The sequence below is a fragment of the Microtus pennsylvanicus genome, chromosome 3, assembly GCF_037038515.1.
Source record: "Microtus pennsylvanicus isolate mMicPen1 chromosome 3, mMicPen1.hap1, whole genome shotgun sequence".
In the NCBI taxonomy this organism is placed as follows: domain Eukaryota; kingdom Metazoa; phylum Chordata; class Mammalia; order Rodentia; family Cricetidae; genus Microtus; species Microtus pennsylvanicus.
Window position 1 is genome coordinate 70,114,840 of NC_134581.1, and position 26,294 is coordinate 70,141,133.

At 45.9% G+C, this 26,294-nt stretch overlaps 1 protein-coding gene across 9 annotated transcripts in view; it reads left to right on the top strand.

The window, feature by feature from the left end:
* The window catches only part of Dixdc1 (DIX domain containing 1), an 85,899-nt gene that overhangs the window by 27,952 nt on the left and 31,653 nt on the right, over positions 1–26,294 (top strand). For 3 of the 9 annotated variants that reach the window (XR_012910026.1, XM_075965948.1, XM_075965946.1), the window contains 7 exons: positions 4,607–4,736; positions 9,671–9,796; positions 12,672–12,903; positions 13,918–14,025; positions 20,381–20,493; positions 22,481–22,629; positions 26,069–26,158. Coding sequence is in view for 7 of the 9 variants with exons in the window: in XM_075965948.1 (XP_075822063.1) it covers positions 4,607–4,736; positions 9,671–9,796; positions 12,672–12,903; positions 13,918–14,025; positions 20,381–20,493; positions 22,481–22,629; positions 26,069–26,158 (948 nt within the window). In the remaining 2 variants the exon portion in view is untranslated. Of the gene's footprint in view, positions 1–4,606; positions 4,737–9,670; positions 9,797–12,671; positions 12,904–13,917; positions 14,026–16,544; positions 17,454–20,380; positions 20,494–22,480; positions 22,630–26,068; positions 26,159–26,294 lie in introns of those variants that run through there. The other 6 variants (XM_075965949.1, XM_075965947.1, XM_075965950.1 and 3 more) reach the window with 5 other exon arrangements.

Genomic DNA, 26,294 nt, shown 5'->3' on the forward strand with positions numbered 1-26,294 from the left:
AGAATACCTAAATCAATCAGATCAACAAGAGAAAAAAGATGTGTTTAGCAAGACACCAGCATAGCTTTGGAAAGGATAGATGTTCTGAAACTTGATGGCTGTTACTGTCGCTGCTGGAGGACCCGGCAGGGATTAATGTGCAGGAGTAGTTAGGAGCCCCTCTGTTGTCTTGCCGTGCATCAAATAGAGAAGACCAAGCAGTCAGTTTCGTAATCTAGACTGTTTGCTTCTTTGCAGCCAAGGCAAGGCTATGGTTACTTAAGAAGACATTAGCTTGACCTACTGAAAAATCATGTCCCTGCCCAATGAACTTCTACAGTAGCTTAGGTGCAGGCCTGATAAAACGTGACAAATGATTCTCTCCTGGAAGCAAATATATGTTGAGCACTTGTCATCCTAAGAAGCAAATAGTTCTGAACTGAGCTGACTCCCTGCAGAGATCTTATTCCCACCTTAGGTCTTTGGAGTTCACTGACCTCTTTGTCACCTTTGCTCATCAACCTCTTGAACTTCATGCTGGGCTAATGCCTGATGCTGTGTTCATCCCCTTGTAGCACTTGCTTCTTCCAGGTAGCAGGTTCGTGTGTGTGTGTGTATGTGTATGTGCGCGCGCGTGTGTGGTGTAGTGGTGGGCATGTGTGTGTGTGGTGTGTGTGTGTATGTGTGGTTTGGTGTATGTGTATTGGTGTGTGGGTGTGGTGTGCATTTGTGTGGGTGTGTTGTGCATTTTTGTGTGATATGGTGTGTGTGTGGTATGCGGGTGTGTGTGGTGTAGTGTGTGTGTGGTGTGCATGTTTGTGTGTGTGTGGTGTGGTGTACATGTGTGGTGTGGATGTGTATAATGTGCAGGTGTGTGTGGTGTGTATGGTGTGTGCTGTACATGTGTGGTATGCATGTGTGATGTGCATGTGTGGTGTGTGTATGATGTGCATGTGTGTGTATGATATGCACGTGTGGTGTGGTGTGTGTGTGTGGTGTGTATGATATGTATGTGTGGTGTGGTGTGTGTATAGTGTGCATGTGTGGTGTGGTGTGTGTATGTGTATATAGGCCAGAGACTGATGTTGGGATGCCTTCCTCCATCACTCTCTGTGTTATTTTTTGAGAAAAGGTCTCTCATTGGACCTGGAGTTTTGGTAGACTATCTGGCCAGTGACCTCCTATGACTTTACCTGTCACCTGTCTCCATGCCAGTGCTAGAGTTAGAGGTGTGTACCACCCACCATGCCCGGTTTTTTATATGGGAGTTCAGGATCCAAACTCAGAGCCTTAGACTTGCATTTATACTAGCAGTTGACCCACTGAGCCATCTCCCTAGCCTCCTGCACACTGTGTGAATGTGTGAGGTCTTTGTAGTCCCATGGGTTGCACTCAAATGATTGGTGAGCCAATTGAACGGCACACAGAATCCTTCCTCGCAAAGTCTGAGGAGTGTGAGAGGATTAGGGAAGGATTTCTAGAAAGAGTGACACTTGATTGAGACTTTACAAAGCATCGGCAGGCAGAGGGAGGTGCAGTGGCGTGGGAGAAACCATGATGCACTTGAGGAAATGTGTGCGGTCTGGATAGACCGAGGCATGACAGGGACATGGAGGAGAAGGGGTGTCTGAGACATTGACACCATGCCTTCTCATTCCCTCCCCTGAAGAAGACATTAGGGCCAGCAACAGCGGAAGATCACACAAATCATCCCAGATTCCCAAGTTCTACTCCCATTGCACAGCCAAAGCCTCGAGTGAGGCAGAGCAGACAGGGCTTACTACAGGACAGCTAAGAAATAGGATTTATCTTAAGGATAATGGAAGACCAATTAAGAACTTTAAGCAGGAATGCTTTGAGGGTGCATTAAGGGTGGCTGATATTATAGACAGGCAAGTTGAGCCGGTTGTGGTGGCACAGGCCCATAATTCCAGCACTTGGAAGGTAGAGGCAGGAGAATTTCTGAGAGTTCTTGGTCAGTCTGGTCCATGTAGCAAGTTCCACCCCAGCCAGGACTTCATTGTGAGACATGATTGTCTCAAAATATAAATTAGATGAGAAAGATACAGGAAAAATGATTAGCAGTTTTGTGTGTTTTGAGACAGGAGCCCTTGTAGCCCAGGCTAGCCTCAAGCTGGCTCCATCTCCCCAAAGCTGGTATTACAGGTGCGTATCCCCTCCTCCTACTAGGAGTTTTACCATCTCAGTGTTACTCTTAATGCCCTCTCTGCTCCGAATTTGTTTCCCTAAGTCAGAGCACAGCACTCACTCCACTTTGAGTACCTTGGAACGTTATGTATCAGTGCGTTCTGGGGATGAGTGTCTGCAGTGAGCTGGTTAGCAAGGCAATGTAATACATAGGCAGTGCTAACTGGGTTTTAAAACTGGACGTGCTGTGTCCTAGTTCTGGGGACATTGGGGAAGTTATGTAACTTCTCCAAACTTTATCCATAAAATGGAAATAATACTGGCTTTATGGTTGTGGTAGTTTGAATGTAATTGGCCACCATAAGCTCATAGGAAGTGGCACCATCAGGGGGTGTGGCTTTGTTGGAGTAGGTATGGTCTTGTTGGAGGAAGTGTGTCACTGTGTAGGTGGGCTTTGAGGTTTCCTATGCTCAAGATATGCCCAGTGTCTCAGATCACTTCCTGTTGCCCGTGGGGATCAAGATGTAGCTCCTTCTCCACTCTCCTCTCCAGCACTATGTCTGCCTATACACCACCATGTCCTGCCATGATAATAATGAACTAAGTCTCTGAAACTGTAAGCCACTCAATTAAATGTTTTCCTTTGTAAGAGTTGCTGTGGTCATGGTGTCTCTTCACAGCAATAGAACCCCTAAGACACTGGTTGTTTTGGGTTTTGTTTATATATTATACATATATGTATATATATTATGTGTTTATATATAGTATTTTAATATTAGATATAATATAGTATGTATATTTTAATATATTATATATATTTGAGAATAAAATTAGATGATGCTGGTAACAATAATAATGGCCACGATTGGCAAGATGGCTCAGTGTGCAAGTCTGACATCCTAAGTTCAGTCCCCAAGACCTGCAAGATGGGAGGAGAGAACCGACTTTTAATAGCTATCTTCTGACCTCCACGCTTGTACCATGTAGTGTGCAAAAGCACACACACAAAATAAATAAAATGTAAAAGCAATCAACCCTTTGGTAAGCATCAATTTTGTGTCCGACCCTAGGCCAGATACATTCATTGAGTCTTTAAACCAGAACACCAGAAGCAGTAATTAAAATAGCATACCAGAAACAGGGCTGAAGATATTGTTCAAGGGGAGATCACTTGCTAGCACACACCAGTCCTTGGGTTCAATCATTTGTGCCACAAAAACAAGACAAGCACCAGAAATGGTGTTCAGGTTGTGCAGGCTCTCAATAAATGTTAGCTCCCTCCTGCCAATTCCTGCTGGTCATTACCGGTCCGATAGCTTAAGTAGCTGATGGATTATCGCTTTAGCACTGCCTTACAATGGCGATTTCCAAAAATCAGCAAAGAAACTAAGGCAGATTTCATCTGAGCCCAGGAAAGCAGCCAGTAAGTAATTTCCGGCTTCCTTTAGTAATTTTAAGCTTCCTTTCACCCAGGAAATGCTTGTGACTTAGAAATCAACTGTACTTTAACCAAATTATGATTTGATATAATTAGCCCTTGAACTTAATTTTGAGGTTCAGGATCTTGGGCTGTTACAGAAATGAAACATCTGCCTTCCAGACTGTTATGTTTTTTGTGTGCTTTTGAGATAACAATGTCTATCTTCTGACTAGGTGGTGACAATAAGCATCAGAATACAAATTGTGCTTAAAAGGAAAATGGAATGTGTAGGGTTGTGTGCGAGATGGAATGAGTTCCCTAAATGTCTCAACCTAGAAACCTTCTCGGTTCCTGGCAGCACAGGGCCCCAACTTTCTGTGAAGTAAAGGAAAATGCTTTTTAATCCTCAGAATCACAGTCCACTTGGTGGCTTTCTTTTCCTTCCCCGCATTAATCTTATGTAACTAGACCCTCTTTGACAATATAAAACACAGATTAAAACTAACTCTCTAGCAATCCTAGGATTATGGGCTCAGGAGGGTAAATCTTCCGTCGAGTGTGAGATGACCGCACCCACATCTCATGCTAAGGAAAGCAGCTGTGGGAGGCAGCACTGTGCTTGGGTCCTGGTTCGTGTCTGGTTCCACAAGATCAGTTCGTGGGAGTGTCACGGTCCATTGTGCATAAAGTACACGAGGAACTATAACTGCAAAGTGTGGTGGGTTGCTGGCAGCAATCATGGTACCTGAGTACTGGCTGGCGCCCTGGACTCAGCCTTGATCCCTCTCAACAGAGTGTGGAAAGTGGGAGTGACCCCTGGAAGCGTGTGTCTCTTTATCTGTGGCTGCAGTGCTGAATTAGTCGGAGATTACTTTATCCCTAGGTGTTAGCTTAAAGCTAAAGATTTTAGAATGTGCTCTGGGATATCTTAAAACCCTTTTCTCCTTCCTGATATAGCTTCCCCTCTGTCCCTCACCCTCTCATGCTGCCTTACAGGGACAGGATAGGGGATGAGACTGATATGCCATCTTTCCCTTATCTCCGCCTTTTATTTTCCAGCAACAGCTGCAGGCCTATGTGGCCTGGGTGAATGCCCAGCTGAAGAAGAGGCCATCCGTGAAGCCTGTGCAGGACCTGCGACAGGATCTCCGAGATGGAGTGATCCTGGCCTATCTCATCGAGATTGTTGGTCAGTTGGCCTTGGACCCTGATGCTAGTGTAGACGAGAATCTGACTTCTTTCTCCTCCATGCTCCCTTCAAGCAGGTTGTTCGCATTCATGGCGATGGAGTTGGGAAGACCTAAAATATTTGCCCAAGGTTAATTCACATCCGGTCAATAAACACTGTGCGAGGCACTGTATTATATGAGGAGATGCTGGCCCTGCCAGTGCCCTCAGAAGCTCCCAGTCTAGTTGGAAAGACTGAAAAGTGAGATCTGTCTTATTACTATGTTAGTATCCTGATGGGGGTACATGCAGAGGAGGGTACATAGAAGAATCACCCTCCCTTAGTCCTAGGGGTTCAGGAATAGCAGAGCAGAAGAATCCATGTCAAACAGAGGAGGAGGGCTTCCAGGCTTCCAGAAGAACTGCAGTCTAAGTTAAAAGCACAGTGGGAAGCCTGGAGAGTTGGCTCAATGGTCGAGTGTACTGGCTGCTCTTGCAGAGGACCTGGTTCGATTCCTGGCACCCGTGAGGCAGCTCACAACCATCTATAACTCTAGTGCCAAGGGAACCAATACTTTTTTTCCTGCACAAATATACATGCAGACAAAACACTCATGCATGCACACACACAAAGACACACAAAGGAAAAACAAAACAAACAAAAAACAGAAAAGGGAGTAGCATTCAGGCCAAAAGAAAAAATGTCACCAACAATAGGACTCTCTTCTGTGTGTGACACTCAGACCCATGTGTTTTCACAGAAGGGTTTTCCTCTAACTTCAGGCTCTCTTCTTATTAGGGTCTTGTATGTCCAAAGTGTTTTCCATCGCTCCACTATGATTTCTCTCACTGACTGACAATCAGGTATTCCATAGACCGAGCTCTTGAAGAGAATGATGCTTTATACTTTGCTCTTATGGTTCCACAAACCCCAGCCAAATGCATGTAATCAGTTCTCAAACATTTATTACAGACCAATTGATATTGCTGGGTGTCCTGGAGGTATGTGGTGTGGAAGAAGCTGGTTTGTAACAGGCAGCCTATCTGACTATCTGTGAGTACTTTTTTTGGAGACAGCTCACGATTGACTAATCATTTGTAATAAGTGGAACAGTGGCGCGGGTAATTGCTGCTGGTTGGTGGCATGCTTGCTATTTTGTGAGCTTATTTGACCACCACACCCTTAGGAAACAGAAACTTCTGTTTTTAGGAAATGAAAGGGACCATCTATAAAAATTAATTAATTAATAGGTACTTAGTATGTGTAAAAAAATATGCTCTTTTGATTTCTTTGTTTAATACGGTTGAGTTAAGGGAGTACTCCTCATCCAAAATGCTTGGTACCAAAAATGCTTCAGCTATTGTATTAAAAAAAAAGTAGAGAGAGAGAGTTGAGCACTTACAGCTAAAAATTATGGAAAGTCCATAGTCTAAAAATGTCCCCAAATCAGAATTTTTTTGAGCACTAGAATGATGCTTAAAACATTTCAGATTTTTTAACTGGAGAGCTGGCTCAGCAGTCAAGATCACTGGCTGCTCTTCCAGAGGACCTGGGTTTGAGCCCCATGGTCCACTGGAACTCAGCATGGTGACTATATAACTCCATGGTGACATCTATAACTCCAGTTCCAGGGAATCTGATGCCCTCTTCAGGCCTCCCTGGGTACCAGACATGCACACAGTACATAGGCATACTTGAACATGCCCATATACATAAAATAATAATAATGTTTCAGATTTTGGAGCATTTGTAAGTTCAAAGTTTTAGATTATGGAGGATAAACCTATATTATTTTACTGACGAGGTTTACAAGGCTCAGCCACTTCGCAAGTTCATAAATATTGAAGTATTTAGGTAAAGGTGCAAACCTAGTTCTATTTTAATTCCAAAGACCTGACTAGGGAAATGACTCAAATATTAAGAGTATATATACTGATTTTGCAGATCAACCAAGTAGGGTGGCTCACAGACTTATGTAATTCCAGCTCCAAGGCATCTCTCTTCTGGACTCCAAGGTCATCAGCACTTCTATGTACACATACACACACACGCATGCATGGGCATGCACGCACGCACACACTCATGCATGCACACATGCATGCACTAAAAATAAAAATTAAAAAAAATCCCCAAATCCATTTTAAGCATTTTCTTTTCCCCTTATTTAAATAGATTACATGTGGACTAGCAGGAACTATAGGCACAAAAGGATAAAAACGAAAGCTCTTCTTCTACCTGTATTCCTTCAACAGAAACTATCAGTGCTTTTGTTTTCTGTGACACAAAGCAGCTTAAAGAAGGAGGGTTTGCTTTGGCTCAGTTTGAGGAGAAGTCCAGAAGAGTGGGAAGAGTGGTGGCAGGGGTTCGCAGCAGTCGGTCAGGTTGCAGCCACACCCAGAGGACTGAGCAGCGAATGCTGGTGCTTGGCTCGCTTTCTCCTGTCCCCGAGTCCAGGATCCACGCCCAGGGAATGGTGCTGCCCATCTTTTTGGGTTCTTCCCACCTTAACTTACTTAATTAAAACACTCTCTCACAGGCGTGGCCAGAGAGGCTAACCCAAGGTAAATAGTTCCTCAACGGAGAGACCTGTTTCCTAGGTGATTTATCCCCTGTGAAGTTGAGCATCGGTGTTGACCATCAGTTACTCATCCTCTGTTCGTGGCATAACCGGTGTTGTTTTCAGAGATGTTATAAACCTGGGAAGCAGTATTAATGTCTTTTTGTTTTCCCAAAATCCAGATTTCAAAACACTGTCTTTTCGTGTGTGTGTGTGTGTGTGTGTGTGTGTGTGTGTGTGCGTGTGTGTGTGTGTTTCTGCAAATTGAACTGGGCCTTGAATATGCTAGGCAAGCACTCTACAACTAAGGTATACCCCCAGCCTGAAATAACCTCAAGGGGCCGAGGAGCTGGTTCAGTGATGCTTCATGTGCAAGCATGAGGGTTAGAGTTTGAATCCCCAGTACCCATGTTTCAAAAGCCATACATGATCACAACTGCATCTATAACTCCAGCTGTGGGGGATGAAGACAGGAGGATCACTGGGGCTTGCTGACCGCCACCCTTGCTCCAAGTTCAGGAAAAACAAAACAAAAAGCTGTTTTAAGGGAATAAAGTATATAGTGACAGAGCAGATGCCAGCTTCTTCCATATGTGCATCCATGCACACGCATGTGTGCACACACCACATACCTCATATACACTCAGACGTACATAACAAAAAGAGAAAACCTCATGGCCTCTCCCTAATTTTGTATATTAGGCTTCAGTTTTTCACTGAGTTCTGGACCTGCATAGACAGTGTCCTGATCACTACTGTTAGAATGTCTTAGATGCAGCTAACCAGAACTTTGTATTTCTTTGTCCACACCAAGCCCTTTACCATCCTTGCCCATCCCCACCTTCCATCTTCGTCAAGGAACACTTCAAGTCATTCTCTCACTTGCTAAGGAGAACTCTTAGAAGTCATTCCTAAGTATTTTCTTTCCCTCCTGAACCACAGCCAGTTCTTAACATGTACTTTCTGCTTTGTATTCAAAATATACTCAGTGTCTGACTTCTGGCCAGCCATTCTCTTCCACTTTAACCCTTCCCATCCTTATCTCTTGCCTTGAATAGTTAGACTCTCTTTCTAACTAATCTCCCTCTTTCATCCCCCACTCATGATCTATATATACACACAGTCAACTTTGGAAAACAATCACAAACTAGTTAATGTCCCCTTCCTGTCTGAAAGTCCCCACTGGCTTTTCATTACCCTTGGAATAAAATCCAGGGTCGTTCCTGTGGGTCCCCAAGGCCCTGTGTGACTGGCCTTGCTTAGCTTGGTGCCCTTTCCTGGGTCTTGACTCTGATAACTCCACTCTAGCCACACTGGTCTTTTCTTTTTCAGACAAGGTCTGACGTCACGCAGGCTGGCCCAGTACTTGCTTTGTAGCCATGGCTAACTTCAATGAATCTGATGATAATTCCTGATCCTCGTGTCTCAGCCTCCCAACTGCTGAGATCGTAGGCATGTACTACGTGCCTAGCTAGCCACACTGCTCTTTTTGCCCCTCAGATAGGCTGAGCTAATCCCATGTTGGGGTTTGTATGGCTCTTCAGCCTGGCATGTGCCCTTCTGTCTTAGTTAGTTAGGGTTTCTGTTGCTGTGAAGAGACACCAGGAACCATGGCAACTCTTCAAGAGGAAAACATTTAATTGTGATGGATCACTTATGGTTCAGAGGTTTCATCCATTATCATCACGTCGGAGAGCAAGGCAGCATGCAGGCAGACATGCTGCTAGAGCTGGAGCTGAGAGTTCTTTCATCTTGACTTACAGGGAACAGGAAATATTCTGAGAACCTGGTGTGGCTTGAGCATACATGAGACCTCAAAACCACAGTGACATACTACTTCCAACAAGGCTACATCTACTCCAACAAAGCCACACCTCCTAATAGTGCCACTCCCTTTGGGGGCCATTTTCTTTCAAACCACCATACTTTCCTAAATATAAATATTTCTTATTCAGACTTTTCAAGACTGTATTATTAGAAAGGCCATGATCACTATTCTTTTCTGTCTTTATTTTTTACCTTAAATTATATTAAATATAACTTGTTATATTGTAGTTAAACTAAGAGGGAAGACTCTTGTTTACCTTGTTCCCTGATCTCTGTTGTACCCAGAACAGTGTTTGGCACACAGCGTGAATATTTGTTGAATTAGTAAATGTACACACCATAACTTCACAGGACTGTGTGTTTATACCTGAAAGACTGAAGCGTTCTGAAAGTTTTTTATTTTTCTCCAACCACTTCCCCTGGTGCATACACTAGGACTTAACTCACTCCTTTGTTTATGGAGACTTTTAGTGTTTGTATCCCCTCCCTTGTTTGCGCCTGGCTGCTATGAAACTTTGATAATGTTCTTCTGACCTTATGTGTTACTGTTTTGTTTCCCCTCTCCTAACAGCAGGAGAAAAACTGAGTGGCGTACAATTGAGTCCCAGTAACCAACAAGAGATGAAGGATAACGTGGAGAGAGTGCTACAGTTTGTAGCTTCCAAAAAGATTCGCATGCATCAGACTTCAGCTAAAGGTTAGTCAATACTTCATTCTCGGGAACGGAGCACATAACCTTTAGTGGTGCTAGCCAGTTTGACAGACTCCCCTTGGCCATGTGGGCAGCGGCTCTGAGCAGACTGGAGTAGGATTAGGCTCATGGTTTTATGTCCTTGTTCCATGAAGACAGGTAACCCCTTAGAAGACAGTGATCGAGTACTGAAATCCCAGTGCTCCAGAGACCTGGTTGGAGGTGATAGCGCTCTATTAATTTGAATTGAATATAGATATGCTTGAGTGTGTGTGGGAAAATTAATGATACAAGAATAAATGACAAAATTGAGATATTAATTTTGGAATGTCTCGTTTAAATTTTCACATATGAAGATGAATTGTGTTTTCTGAGATCTTTGGGTTTTATGATCGAGTATTATTACAAACCCTCATAACTTATGCTTTTCCATTCAATTTCCTAGAAGAAACTCTTTCATTTCATTATTTTTCTTTCCTTTCCTCCTTTCCTTTATTTCCTGAAACAGGATCTTATATAGCCCAGGCTGATCTTGAAACTTCCAAGTAGCCAAGGATGACCTTGAACTTCTGATGCTCTAGCTTCTACCTCACCTCCTCTGTAGTCATATTACAAAGCGGCACCATCCCCCAGCTTTATGTGGAGCTGGAGACTGAATCCAGGGCTTTGTTAATGTTAGGCAAGCGCTGGATTAACTAAGACACGTCTCTAACACCGCCCAGCCTCAATATATGGCTTTTTTTTGTTGTTTTGTTTTTTTTTTTGGTTTTTCGAGACAGGGTTTCTCTGTGGTTTTGGAGCCTGTCCTGGAACTAGCTCTTGTAGACCAGGCTGGTCTCGAACTCACAGAGATCCGCCTGCGTCTGCCTCCCGAGTGCTGGGATTAAAGGCGTGCGCCACCACTGCCCAGCTAATATATGTATTTTTGAGACAGGGTCTCACCGTGTAGCCCTGGCTGGTCTAGAATTTGCTGTATCCTAGGCTTTCCTGAAATTAGGTATTTCTCCTGTCTTTGTATCTTAAGTTATGAAATCAGAGAGATGTGTGCCACACTCAGGTTAAAGGGAAAATATTTTATAGCATTTCTTTCTTCTTTTTTCTTTTTTCTGTGAGAACATTCCAGGCAGACAAAGGGGGCCCTGCAGTGTTTATATGTAGTCTTCTGGAGTGGCATAACCCTTTGCCCATGCTGTAAGAAAGGCACCACGTAGGGGTCCTCCGAAAGCATATGCTCCCCTCCTTTTGATGCTTTTCTGGAAGTGACCAGATCTGGTCTGTTTCAGCACCAGTTTCTGGGTCTGTTGCCTGTACTTTTGCTGAGAATGAGGGCGGGAGGAACCCTTTCATGTTGGATTATTGGTGTTCTGTGTGTTTGAAGTTACCCAGGTGAGCAAATAGTGACCATTAAGAGCATTTGGTAGAGGACATCAAATAGTCCTCGGCATGCTTTGTACATTGGAAAGGCTACAAAGCCAAACAATGGAATTGTAGCCATTTCCTTGTATTACCTTTAACCAGAGCTTTCACAATATGTGTCCCCCCTCCCCCGTGAGTGCATGTATTTCTTTTTTTTTCTAGGGCAGAATTTAGAGTGCAGTTCTGGCTTTGGTCTGCTCCCCATGTGGAGCGGGCTTGGGGATCTGGCCCAGTAAAATAGGCTATTTTAAGGGAACACTGCCATTCCTTGTCTTTCACCTGAAGAAGCTCATGTTTCCTGATTAGTCTACTGCATCGATTTCCCTCCCCGTCCAGCTTTCCACGCCACAGCAGGAGTGAGCTAAGAGCACACACCGTTGTGCCACTGCTGTGCATCTAAAGTCCTCGGCTGAAACCTGGCATCTTCCCTGCAGCCCACCTGGTCCTGTATGACCTCTGGTTCCTCCCCTTCTACACCTTTCCCTTCTTCCGGCTCTGGGGCTCTGGACATCCTGAACTCTTTCACTTTCTCCACCACAGTGCTGGATCATATATATAAAATGCATGTCACATAAGTACTTAAAAAGTTTCCTAAAGCCACAATAGGAGCAGGAAGGACTGAAAATTTTAATAATTTATTTTATGTAACCCATTATATCTGTAATATGATTACTTTACCATGAAGTCAATATTAAACATTACTGAGATAGTTTACATTTTGCTTTTATTTATTTACTATATGTATAGGAATTTTTACCTGCATGTATTATCTGTACACCATGTGTGTACCTGATGTTCTCAGAGACTAGAAGAAGGCATCAGATCCCCCGGTACTGGGCTTACAGATGGTTGTGAACTGCCATGTGGGTGCTGGGAATCAAACCTGGGTCTTCTAGAAGAGTACCCAGTGCTCGTCACCACCGAGCCATCTCTTTAGCCCTGCATGCTCTCTTTTATACTGTGTGTGTGAGGTATTTACTTAACTCTTAGTTACTGTACTTGCTTAGAACATATTCCAATTTGTGGCCATGACATTTAAGTGCTCAGTAGTCGCCTGTGGCCTGCAGCTCCCCTAACAGATGATATCACCCCATTATACTGATCTCTAGACCTTGGCATGTACCTTTTCCTGAATTGTTCCTATCCCTTTTACCCTATTAGCTAAGAAGCAGCACTCCATTCTTAACTGAGGACTCACTTCCCCTGATAAAACATCCTTCAGAACTCCAGGATTATATTATCTCTCCACGAATTGCTGAAGACCCCGTACCTCTCTTGCCTAATTATTTTATTATCATACTTTATGGTAATTGCCTTTAACCTTCCGTGTCCCTTGTTGAACATGGTGTTATGAAAACGGAGACCGCCTGCTGAGTTTACTGTATCACCAGCAATATATAGTACATGCATCAATCCATGGCCTCTGCCTCCCTCTCAATACCTTTCCATCTGTCTCGTCCTTTAGATATTGTGGAAGGAAACCTGAAGTCCATCATGAGGCTGGTCCTTGCCTTGGCAGCTCATTTTAAACCTGGCTCGAGCAGGACGGTGAGCCAGGGGCGCGACTCCAGAGTCCCTGCACAGAGTCATCAACCACACTGTGCGACGGCTGTGGCCCAAGGAGCAGCTGCTGCTCTGGCTGATGTGTGCCGTGACATGTCTCGGTCAGGACGGGATGTCTTCCGGTATAGACAGAGGTAAAAACCTGGGAGGGGAACTGGCCCCTCTCGCTGGTATTTCTTTGCTTAGATAATAACAGTGCAAGTAGATGGACATATCGACCAAGCAGACCCACACTGCCAAAGCGATCACAGAATAGAGCGGAGGTTTGGGAAGGAAATCCTAGTGGGAAAACCTTGGTCGTTTTTGGATGGTACTGGGTAGTGAACCTGGAGCTCTGCTGCTACTGTGCTATACCCTGAGGCTTTTGTGTCTTATTTTGAGAGGGGGTCTTATGTTGCCCAGTCTGGCCTTGAACTCATTTTGAAGTCCAGACAGGCACTGAACTTGTGCTCCTGCTGTCTTAGCTTCCAAATAGCCGAATTATCAGCTCAGCTAAGCCAGGCTAAGCCTTTTCTTTCGAGATGTTTACTTTGCAGCTAGCAGAATGTAAGTAACCATGTGTGTAAGTTTGCTCTCATGCCCAAAATTTAAATATATGTGGTTGGCACAGTGTTTTCTTCACTGGGAGATATGTAGTCCATCTGGAGGAGGCTGCATCCTGGAATGTATCCACAAGACCAATCTGTCTTGAAATTTCATGGCAGGAAGTGTTTTGAGGGTTGTGTGGTTGCTAAAGGCGAACATGACCCAAGGTGTCACAGAGTGGGCAAAATTATTTGTCTTTGTGTTTGCCTTCTCTGCTAGGTTTTAAGTGCCTTAGAAGAAGGAATTTTACTTTGTTCACCTCCTAAATGAGTGTATTTGTGTGTGTGTGTGTGTGCGTGCGTGTGTGTGTGTGTGTGTGTGTGTGTGTGTGTGTGTGTACAGGATCTTGCTATCTATGTAGCCCAAGCTGGTCTCAAACTCCTGATCCTCCTGTCTCTGCCTCCTGAGCGCTGGAATGACAGGTGTGTGTTAGGCTGCCCAGGTGCCATATTCATCTTCTTTCCTGGAGTGCTCACTGAGAGGCAGGATATCTCCTCTTGCAGAGCTGAGCTGAACTGCAGGCCTAAAACTGTCTTTTCTGGTCCTCTCCCACCCCTTTTCAGGAACAGCAGCATGGACGAGGAGATTGAGAACCCATACTGGAGTGTTCGAGCACTTGTGCAGCAATATGAAGGACAGCGGCGGTCCCCGTCTGAGTCTAGCTGCTCCAGGTACGTGTGGCCTTGCCATCTTACCTTTCCGCTCTTGGTAGAAAGCTGCTCTCTGGGGGGTCTTAGCCTCAGTAGCAAGACCAAAAGCACGAAGGCACCCATGGGGTTGAGTACCATACCCTGCCAGGCTTGGGTCTGGAAACCTGACTGGGGTAGCGAGGGAGCAAAGAAAGGGCAGGCATTGAAGAAATGACTCACAGACATCAAAAACATGGGGTCCATTGGGATGTGCGAACCTTGCGGTATTTATTAGGTACCTCACAGAGGGGAGGAGTTAGCTAGTCTTGGTAGGTCTCTAAGTGAACAGTCTGGGCTATATTCACCCAACACCCAGGAGTCGACAGTTTGGCACAGACTGCTCAACCATTTGTGAACACTCATACTTGACCACTATCGATGTTTGCACTCAGACCAGAGGAAGCCTTTACCAGCTCTGAGCCCGACCACTCTGAGGAAGGCCTTGCCAGTTTCCCATGGGTCTGAGGCATTGGCCTTGACCTGACAGCACCAATGTCAGTACACATTCGCTCAGATCTTCATCTGCGTTTGACTTATTCAGTCACGGCTTCTTCAGCTCCCCAAACACTGCTAGAGGGCTTGTCTTGCCGGAGGCCCTGGGTTCAGACCCTAGTGTTGAGAAACCAAGAGCACCTAACCTCTTTTGCTTCCCTCAGTTTTCTTTGGCATTCAAGGACTAGTTGAATGCCAACCGGCCTGTGAGTTTGGTATTGACAGAAGAGTGGGCTACAATGCTGGTGAATTTCCCACATATAGAAACTGCAGCATCCCAGTGACAATAGTTAGCTCTGGCCACATGGGGGCGTGGCTGGGACCTTCAGAGTTCAGTCCAACCCAGTGTTTGTACCGTCAGCTGCTAGTATTTATGAAAGTCAGTTCCTGGGCACCGTCCTGCAGGCTGAGTCTGATTCTTCAGTTATAGCCACAGAAGGCTGGGGAAAGCTCCCGGCAAGATAGGAGAATGTGCAGGACTGTCTGACGCATGAGCGTTTCCACACTCATTTATAGCACTGCGAACTGGGGCACATTAGTATGCATTGAGGTGGGATATGGGTGTTTGTGACTCTGGTAAAGAGGCACTCTGTTTCCCTTAGAGCCAAGGGCAGGGGTCAGAACAGGACAGTCTGCTTTAATAAAGGCTTGACCAATGCCAAGTATAGTGGCAGAAAAGGATTACTCTCCTGGCTCATGGAGATTATGCCCCAATAAATACATCTCCAGCCTACTTGCTAACTTGATTTTGTTGCTAAATTATATTGAGCGTATCCTCTAATGATCTTTTTCCTCCTACTCCAACCCAGCATAGTCTGATCTATTTAAATTTAATTGTGCCTTGTGTGTATTTTCAATCGTTTTTTTATTCCTCCTGTTTCTTTTCCTCATACAATCCCATCCTATTTTGACAGACCATTTTCTCATTTATGGAGGTCCTGTGGACCTCTTTCCATCAACTTAATATACCGCTAACCTAGCTCAACCTTGAAATGTTTACATATAATGGGGGTAGTTTCTATTTCTGACACGGGTCTCTAACAAACATTTCACCATTAAACATTTCAAAGTGTTCAATGTACTACCTTTACAAGTCTGTGTAAGCCTCATCTCTATCCACTTAGAAGACATTTTGACCAGCCCCCAGATAAACTCGCCCGTGAAGCAAGCAGTAGGTGTGCTTTTAATGAGACTCAAAACCACTGCTTTTTTTTTTTTTTTTTTTTTTTTTTTTTTTTTTTTTTTGCTCCTGGCTGGGACTATCTTTGCCTCTTTCCAGTATCAAAGGCTGTTCTGTTGTCTAATGAGGCCTATTGCTTCCTGCATCTCTGCTGGCCTTTGGCTCTCCTGAGCCTGAGTGTGCCTGTGAATTAGAAGGAGAAGGGAAGAGAGCTTGAGTCCCTAAGGGTGGCTGCTTCCTTCCTCCAGGCAAGACTCAGACTGTGGCTGGAGGTGTGAGATCAGTCTGGGGGCCGCTAGATATCAGGCTGTGTTGGGCTAATGGCAGCCCTAGGAGATGTGTCAAAGAAGATTACGTTCCCTCTGTTGTCCTCTTCTTCCTGACTGTGCTGTGTTCTTAGGGATAGGGTCAGCATTCTGCCAATTTCTTCACTGACCCCTCAGGAAAGGAGAGGGCTTCTAGCAGGTTCTGCCATTTGCCCACTTCCATTTGGGCACCTGTTGACCCTGTGACCCCTGAAAGAACCAGCAATCTTGCAGACATTGCAGCTTTGGGTGCTGTAGAGCTTCAAATACGATAGACATCCACGGTGTCTTCCCCTGCTGCTCCCTCCTTCCACCCCCGCTGCTTCTCAGGGATGCCCTCGCAAAACAAAGCTCTACCCTCCTGTTGCTCCACTAGACAGGCTAAATTCTCACTGTACCTAAGCAGAACGATCCTTTGGGGGAGGGGGTACGGACGGACAGACGGACATACAAACCACTAGAGGGGAGGGAAGGTGGGAGCAGCAGACGGGAGGGCATACTGCTGGTTTGCTGAGGGTGAGGGTAGCTCCAGTCTCTATCCTGCCTGCGTCTCCCATTCTACAGAGAGCGAGCGAGCGAGCTTCTGGAGATTAGATCAGTCTCTAACCGGCGTGTCCAAGGAGGGAGGGGTCAGAGAGGTGCAGCAACGAGGGAGGGGTCAGAGAGGTGCAGCAACGTCTTCTCTGCTGCCTTCTCGGCACCAGGACCATCAGATCCACGCGGTTTTGCTACTGCGCTGCCCATCCCCCGCTGCTCCCCGAGCTCTGGTCACCCTCGGTCCAGCCAGTTCCGGACCGCGCCCTTGGCCCCGGCCTCGGTCGTTACCCCTACCTCTCTGCCCAGTGCCGTCGGCTGTGCTTGGGTCGAAGCCCGGCGCTGCCTGGCCGCGTGTGACAGCCTGGAAAGGGGGGAGGGGGAACAAGGGGGGAACGGGAAGGGAGGGATCAGGAGGCGGCGCCGAGCAGGAGCACATCACACCGGACTCCACTCGACGCTCGGCAGGAGCCACCAGAGCCTCTCGCCCTGAGGGAGATGGGTTGAGATGCCGCTGCCCGGGGGAATGCTCGGAGCCGCGCGGCTGCAGGGACCGGGATGCAGCTGCTAGCGAGCAGCCGCTGGCGATGGGAGGAGGCTTCCGCCGAGGCTGGGCTGCGGCGGAGTCTGAGCTTCGGGGACAGCGCACTTCACCCCAGGGAGCATCCCTGTCCCCGGGGCCAAGACGCCCACCTCTGCCCATCCTACTTTCTTCGGAGACCCAAGCGAATCGTTCCGCTGGCTGACTGATCTCTGGAGTCGTTCTTCGAGCCCCCGCACGGGAGGGACATGCCAGAATTTAGGAGCAATGTGACTCTCAACCTCCCACCTCATCCAGGGAAGCAGGCTTGCTGAAGCCGGAGCCAGGAGGGGACCATGGGAGGGACACAAGTCAAATGGTGAGCTGAAGCCACTTTGGCTAGTGAGGTGCGAATATGAGGGGAAGCAGAGCCAGGACCGGGGGACATGGTTGACTGGGGACAAGAAATGATTGGGGGTGCTATTCAGTAAGAGCAGGCTGCTGGTCTGGGATTAACACTACAAAATAGAGTTATCTGAGGAATTTGGAGCCGACTTTGGGGTGATGGGACTCTACCTTTTCGTCTACTATACATTTAAAAAATTAGTGTGTCTAATTTGGCAGTATCTTTGCTGGGGTTTGTTGGTACGATAAATTAATATGGGTGAATACTAGATTAAGAAATGCATGGATAGGACCTATTTGTAATCAACAGTTCTCTGACCTCAGAGAGGGTTATGATGATAAGTAGGGATTGTTTGTCAAGTATGACTTTTAAGCTAGTTAGGGAGGAGCCCACGTCTTACAATTAATTAATTAGCATGAAGATACTTTTCTCTGACCTGAGGCCGAGGATTTAAAGCACCTTCCTCTTCTGGGGGTGCGGGGGTGTCTTACTGCTCTGACACATGCCCCAGGATTCTCCTCCCTCCAGGTTCTAGATCTTGGCTGTCTAGCTTCCTGGTCTTACCTCCGTGGCCTTATCCTGGCAGTCTAATTTCAAGAAAAAGAAATGTTGTTTTCCTTTGCCTGCCTTGCCACTCCCCCGGTGGGGTTGGATAACCAGACATCCGCCTCCTTCTGCCCATATATGGGAGGCAACTTACTTGTCGAGAGAGCTGGAACTGAGCATGCGTCTGTGCTTTTAGGAAAGCCTTTTCTCAGCATCCGAGATCCCCCATTACTCCCTCCCTCTCTCCGATCTGTCTCACACATCCCTCCTGCCGTCCAGCCAGATGCTTGTTATCCATAGTACCTTGTCAACTGGAGAAGGAGGGGCAGCTGACAAGGGCTTTGTGCATCCGTATTCCCGGTTTTGTAAGAAGTAAATGCCGGAGCCTGAGCACTCATAAATCTCTCCTTATTAGCGACACAGCCCCTTTACATGAGAGCCTTCCCCGCAGCTGTGAACTCACGTTGGCCTGAAGGTCAGATTACCTACTTAGTGAAAATGGCTAAGAAAACACTCAACATTGCTGAGTAGTACCTGCTACCCCTCACTTCTCTCACCCGCTTGATCTATACACCTCTAGATGTTAAAAAAAAATCAGATTGTAAGAAAGATGAAGACATAGTACTAATTGAGATCATTTCCACCAAAGTTCTTGGACTGTGGACCGTGGGGAGACACTAGTCCACAGTTCTGAAATCTGCCGTTTCCACTGCGATTGTTTCTAGTGTTTTCTCTGGTTTGTGGGAAGAGGAAATTGTTAACTCCTGCTTGTGGTCGTAAGGATTAGCCTGGGAGACTTCAGGGGCACATTAAGGGGGTCAGTGAATCCTAGACACTTTCCCTGTTGTCTGGGTGATAGATTTGGAAAGAATTCCCAAGAGGGGGTTGAGCCATAGACTCCGCAGCCCCTGAGATTGTGTTGGTGCTGATGTTCTCATAGTGCAGCGTGGAGAGAAAGAGCTCTCCAGACTCTTCTGTCCTTATATGATAGAAGTATTACCCTCACATTCCCATCTTGTCTGGTCCAGGGGAAGATTTAAAATCTGCTTCCCTGAAAACCTGAACAGTTCCTCTCAGCTACATCAGGACACAGAAATTATTGAAAGGTATCTCAAAAATAACTTGAGAATATGAAACTATGGCAAATAACAATAAAAATAATAGTAATTCTTCACTAAGAAAGAGCTAATCAAGTAAATTTTGATCCAGCTGCCACTAGCATGTTTTTCTCCTTTTGCCCCACCACTCTTATTGTTTTAAAGATTTATTTTTATTTTATGTGTATGAGTTTCTTTGTCTGCATTATATGTCTGCACCACATACATGCCTGGTGCCTGTGGAGGTCAGAAAAGGGTGTCAGACCCCCTGGAACTGGAGTTGCAGAGGGGTGTGAGCCACTGTGTTAGTGCTGGACTGAACCCGGGCCCTTTGCAAAAGCAGTCATTGCTCTTACCCAGCAAGCCACCTTTCCAGCCCCCTCTTCTTATCATATTCTGGATCACCTGCTGATAAATTACTGCCCCTCTGCCCATCCTGGCATTGCAACCACATGAGCAGTTTCCACCCCTAAACTGTCTTCTGCCATGACTCCTATTTTGGGTATCACTTAGAGCTGACCTCTGGTCGCTTGTGAGAGATTCAGATTTTTGAAAATATGATTTTGATCCAACTCCAAAAGTTAATGAAACACAACCATCACCCTCTGAATATGGGCCTAGGAATTGATAGTTGTGAATACCACAAAACAAACAAAAAAAAAACAAAAAGCAACAACAGCAACAACCAAAAAAAAGAAAGAAAGAAAGAGAACCCACACAACAAAACAAAAGAGTTTTTTTTTAAAAAAAAGGCTTATTGATTATTCTGTTAACTCTCATTTCAATCAGTTGTGCTTAAAGGCAGTCTTATTGTAGAATGAACTCCCTGGGGTGTTGGAGAGATAGCTCAGTGGTAAAGAGTGCTCCTTGCTCTTTAGAGGATCCAAGTTCAGTTCCCAGCACCCACCTAGAACAGCGCACAACTGCCTGTATCTCCAGGTCCAGGGAACTCAACATCCTCTCCTGGTTTCTGTGGGTATCTGATTTACAAATACCCCACCCCCACACAGAGACAGAGGCACATACACATAATTAAAATGTAAAATAAATAAATAACCATTAAAAAGCAAAATAATCCCTAGGACTAGGCTTCTTTCACTTATTCCTTCGACATTTCTTTCATTCAACAAACATTTGTTCTAATTGTGAGCATCACGTTAGGCGTGGTATGAATAAGATATCTCTGGGATGAATTGTGAAAGTTGACAGCTGTATAACTGTTCATAATTGTTTCTCTTCTCTTTTGTTTGACCACAGTCTGACTTCACCCAGCCCAATCCACAGTGCAAAGAGTGAATCCATTATAACCCAATCAGAGGAAAAGGCCGATTTTGTGATTGTTCCCTCTGAAGGAATAGAGAACAGAACAGGTACCACTGCCCTGCCTGCCTGGGTTGCTTCAGGGGGAGGCTTTTAGTGTGAAGACTTCAGAGCTTCTGACTATCTACGTTAAGGTTCCTGGCTGTTTCTGTCTTCACAGTCTGTGCATGTAGGGTCAGGGCGAGCTCGAGAGGCCTCTAATGCCTTTGAGCCAATTAGTGTTGTCATCGCTGTACATGATGTCCTTTCTGGTATTGAGCTGTCAAAAAAGCTCATGGCAGTGTAGAGCAGCCCGCCCTGACTGACTGCTACGGATTAGGAAGTGACATTGGGGGCAGCCAGAAGCTGTATTAGGGTAAATAGTTTTTACTATTCCCATTTTGTGGAGATGATTTTGGTTCTCCACTAACTTAGGTTGGAGCCAGGAATACATAGTTTAAACCAAAATGCCCATGGGAACATGCAGCGGGGAACTGGTCTTGGTTTAAGGGCTACAGAAAGGACCACAGAGTTCTCATTGCTTAAGCTTTTGAGCCTGCCTTATTTGTCCCCCCATTTAAGCATGAAAAGAAACATGGATAAGGCAAAGTACAAGTGTTAGCTTGACGTCTACTCATCTATAAAGGTTGCAATAAAACTAAACCCCACAAAAGAAAATCTGAAATGAGATTCTTCTTCACTCTGCTTCCCCTCAAGACCAAGCATTTGTACCAGTCAGTCGTAGCCTGTGTGAGGCGGTGCACATCTGTAATCTCAGCACTCAGGAAATGGGGGCGGGTGGATCACACACTTGGGGCCAACTAGACTACCTAGAGAATTCCAGGCCAACCTGGGCTTCACAGTGAGACCCTGTGTGAACAACCAAAAAACAAAGAACCACCCACGGAGTCAGAATCTCTTAAGGCTGTGGAGAGAAAGGAGGAGGATTTGTTGACTTGCACTATCAGATACTACTGGGTCCTTCATGTTTTACCTCTTTTAATCTTTACCACAACTCAGGGAGTTGCTGGGCACCTCTTAGAATTAAGAAGCTTGCCAAAGACTTCACAGCCATCTGTATTCCGTAGTGCACATAAACGGGGATGCATGCAGTTAGTATAAGGGACACCTGAGCAAAGAGGTCTCGAAGACAAGGAGATAAACCAGGGAGAAATAGTGAAGTTTTGTGAGTATGCTTTACTAAGTTTATTTCAGCGTGAATCACAGGATACTGTGTGAAAAGGGTTCAGTTATGCCTCGATGGGGTGAAAGGAATAGGTCTTAGTTGGGTTTCTATTGCTGTGATATAACAAAATGTCAACACCAAAGGGAAAAGGGTCAGTTTTGCTTAGAGGTTACAATCCATGAGGGGAAGCCAAGCCAGGAGCTCAGGGTGGGACCCTGGAGGCAGGAACTGAAGCAGGTACATGTGGCCTACTGGCTTGCTCAGTTTGTTTCCTTAGACATCCAAAGACTACCTGCTCAGGTGTGGCCCCACCCACAGTGGCCTGGGCCCGCCCACACCAATGTTAATTAGAAAACGCCCTCTAGATATGCCTACAGGCAGTCTGATAGAGGTGTTTTCTCAGTTGTGGCTCCTCTCCCCTGGTTTGTGTAGTTAGCAAACACCAGCCAGCACAGGGCTGGTTGAACCACAGTCTCCCGTCCAAAGTTCCAGAGTCCCCAAAGAGATTTTGTTTTCATTTGCATCTGACGGTTCCATTACTTATAAATCGGACTCTGGGAATGTGAGTTCTAAGGAGCTGGGAGTAAGATCTTTGTGTGCTATAACAAATCTGTAGGGCCTGGAGCCCCGCTGCTTCCCAGGGTAAGCTTAAGAGGGTGGACTTTCCTAACTGAACTCGTGCTTTCCCGAGCCTGTTAACAGTCAACAGCCAGTTCTTTGTGTCTCGCAGCTCCACCTAGTGGAGAGTCCAGTTTGTGTGTGCAGACAGGTTCAGAAGGCAGGTGACCTGAAGCTGTGAGGTTCGCTGAGCCCAGGCTGCCGGAAACCACTCTTCTTCAACATGGACTATCTTCCCACCTTTCATTTTGCAGACGAGACAGACTCTCCATTATCCCGAGACTGGAGGCCTGGGAGCCCAGGAACGTACCTGGAAACCACATGGGAAGAACAGCTATTGGAACAACAAGAACATTTAGAAAAAGAAATGGAGGAAGCAAAGAAAATGATTTCAGGACTACAGGTAGCTCTTCCCTTTGCAGTTTGTCCTTGGTGCCTTACCTAATTATTCCTTTTAAATCAGTAGTATCAACTGGCAAAGGGAAAAAAACACCTACTTTAGTTGTGTGTGAGTGGTGCCCACACTTGTGGACTTTGGAACTCTTGTTTACCGTCCAGCTGTTAGGATTTGTGCAAGCTCGGGAGCTCCCACTGCCCCCCGTTTTGTAGGTAGGCGTCTTTACTACTCTTACAGACCCACAACTGCAACTTTGAACAAGACTGTCTCTCAGGAATTCTTTTTTTTTTTTTTTTTTTTGGTTTTTTCGAGACAAGGTTTCTCTGTGGTTTTGGAGCCTGTCCTGGAACTAGCTCTTGTAGACCAGGCTGGTCTCGAACTCACAGAGATCCGCCTGCCTCTGCCTCCCGAGTGCTGGGATTACAGGCGTGCGCCACCACCGCCCGGCCATCTCTCAGGAATTCAGCAGCAGAACTGTGCGAGAGGCAATATTAGCACCAGGTTTCCATTCGAGTTTGGCTGGGGGCCGTGGCGCCCTCCTAAGGCATCAGCACTTGATACCAAGGCAATGCTCTGCTAGGAGGTTTTCCTTGAACAACAAAGCCCTTCGGTTGTTCCTATACCTGTGCTATCAGTCAGGGGAATCTCCCCCAGAGATCGACTGACCCATATGACTGAGAGCCCGTCCTGTGACCCCCTCTATCCTCTGTCCTTATTCGATTGGCTCTGTTTGGAGGAGCCCTCGTAGTGTGCTGAAGACCCTGAAATTGCTGTTTGTGCTGGGAACTGCACCAGTTTTGAATTGTGAAATATTTATGGACACATAAACAAAGCCCACATTATGTGCGAGGCTCTGGCAGGCAGTGGAGGGCGTGCTCCTAGCCAGCCGGCAACAGGGTGGGGACACAAAAGGTTCCTAATGAAAAAGGGAGATTGGTGCTTTGGTAAAACAATTTGCATAATGTGTGCCCTAGGAACCCGCACCAATTGGAGGGATGTTTACGTCCTCCTAAACATTCCCCAAGAAATTTGTGGTATCTGCTTCTTGCTCTGTATTAAAATAATTAAAAAAAATCTGTTGGGTTCCTTTCTGTCCCTCCAGTAAGGAATATTTTAATGGTGTGTTGTTGTTTTAATGGGAAGTTTTTTTTTATGAATTTGGGGGATCTTACCTAACGAGGTTTTTCCCCGAATAATTTGTATTATGTGCAGAAAGCATGGGTCGCTATCAGGTTGGCTCTGCTTGGTTTGCATTCCTTAGCTTGGGAGAAAGCCAGTGACTGATGAAACAGAAAAATAAAGAAGGAAGTTGACAGGCAGAAAGGCAACATCCTAGTATCTCCTTCGAGCAGAGGAGTTTTAATTCACTGCTGTGTGGTGACAATGAGGATCCAGTCTCACTGAGGAGCACAAAAGGCTCCCAGCATCCCCTGGACGCTTAACTCTTTCTATGATGAACGAGTTGTATGTCAAGTCACATCCAGGATTGGTGACTTATTAGTATGCCATGATTAGAGGCCACTGAGCAGTCTACCACTGGGGTTAATATTTCTGCGATGACCCCCCGTGTATGATGTCCCAGTGCCTGCCATTCCCTGCAGCCCCTGGGCTGTGTGCCCGCCTACTCGTTCCTCTTACTATGACTCCATGGGAAAACCAAGTTCATTTGATTTTCTCAAACATGACTAGTGTTTAGTAGAGGAACTGTTGGCTGGATTTTAGAGCATTCTTCATCATCGTGTATGATGAATTTGTGTTATATTTTTTAGAGAGCTTTTATTTAACCTCTGAATCTTTTTTAAGTTGAAACAAAGCTGTGACAACACGAGGGCAGAATTTCCAATCTTTAACTCATCTGATGTATCTCACAATGCATACCTGAGCAGGAAGGTCTCTAAATTTGGGGGCTCTAAAGTATACCTGGATGCTGCTTTAAGAATAAGATTGTGAGGCTGGTGGGATGGCTCAGCAGGCAGAGACATAGGCTGCCAGGCATGGGGATCTGAGTTCGATCCCTGGGACCCACATGGTGGAAGGGGAGCCCTGACTCCTGAAAGGTGTCCTCTGACTTCCCCACATATCCGTGGCTCACATGCACCCACACGTAACACACAGATGTGCGCAACAGAAAGATGGCTCAGCGGTTAAGAGCCTCTGCTTTTACAGAGGCTTGAGTTCGTGTCCCAGCACCCCAGTGAGACAAGGGCCGCAACTCCATATCTATGCTATCCAACACCCTCTTCTGGTCTCCATGGACAGTGAACTCACGTGCCCAAACCCACACAGAGACATTAAAAATAAAAGTAAATTTTATCAGAGCAAGGTGTTGCATGGAGGTAGAGATAGCTAGACTACTGTGAGTTTGCGGCCTGACTGGGCTACAGAATTCCAGACCAGCCAGGACTACATAGTAAGGTCCTATCACAATCAATCGACTGATAAAAAATAAACACAAATTTCAACATAAATAAAATGTAAAAGGAAAGGCAGGAGACTACAAACTATAAATACCGTGTTAGGTGTGGGTTCATGGGAGAGGCAGCGTCCTAGGGCCCCAGCGCTGAGCTCCTGAGCTTCAGGGTGTTCTGCCCCCTTTGTACTCACTATGCACTGATGGAAAACAGCCTGGGGTTGAAATGAACGAGGCCATCTCTGGAAAGATTTCTCTTTCTTCTGTTCATGCTGCCTCAGGGGGTGAAAATGAGAATTATTAAAACAAACAAACAAAAAGCAAACAGTCCCAAGGCCGTGTTTTCAAATGGATTTCAAACAGTTCATTGTAATACACTTCTCTGAGGCAAGATAATTTCACACTGATTTTAGATCCCCAGTCGGCTGGGAGAGCTTTATTTGAAGAGTTCTAGATGGAAATTTGGAAATGTGTTTGGACTCTTCTGAAGAAGGGAAGGTTTGTTAGTAGTTCTTCTGAGACAAAAAATGCTCAGAGCAGAGGGTCTGTGTGTATCCAGAAAGATGAAAGTGCTCCATGGTCCTCAGGGTGTAGCTCAGCCGGTACAGGGCCTTTGTGCTCCATGAACCTTGGGGTGTAGCTCAGCCGGTACAGGGCCTTTGTAGCTTCATGGAGTTCTAGGTTTGATCCTCATCACTTTGTAAACTAGGCATGGTGGTACATTCTTGAAATCCCAGCACATGAGAGGTGGAGAGGAGACCCAGAAGTTCAAAACCATCCTCTGCTGTTCTAAGCCAGCCTGGAGTACATGAGACAATGTTTAAAATGGGGGAAGGGAACTGTAACAGGGACCTCTAGAAGGAGCTGTGCACTATGGGGGCCGATGGAAATAAGCAGAGGTTATCATCTGGTTTTCTTCAGAAGCCTGTTATGTCATCTGGTGGTTTCCATTTGTGGTGAACTCACCCAGCCTGACTCTAGACTGAGTCAGGTGCCAGGGAGTTCAACCCCTCCCTCCCTTTGTGGTTTATCCAGGCCTTACTGCTCAATGGCTCCTTACCTGAAGATGAACAGGAGAGACCCTTGGCCCTCTGTGAACCAGGAGTCAACCCCGAGGAACAACTGGTGAGCTCCATGTTTGTGGCTGGATACTAGGCCTGGATTGCTTGACCTCACTTTTTTTAAATACTCTCTCCTGACTCCTGGAGTTCGCCTACCAGTTTTGATTACTCCTTCCTGGTTTCTTCATTGATTTTAATCA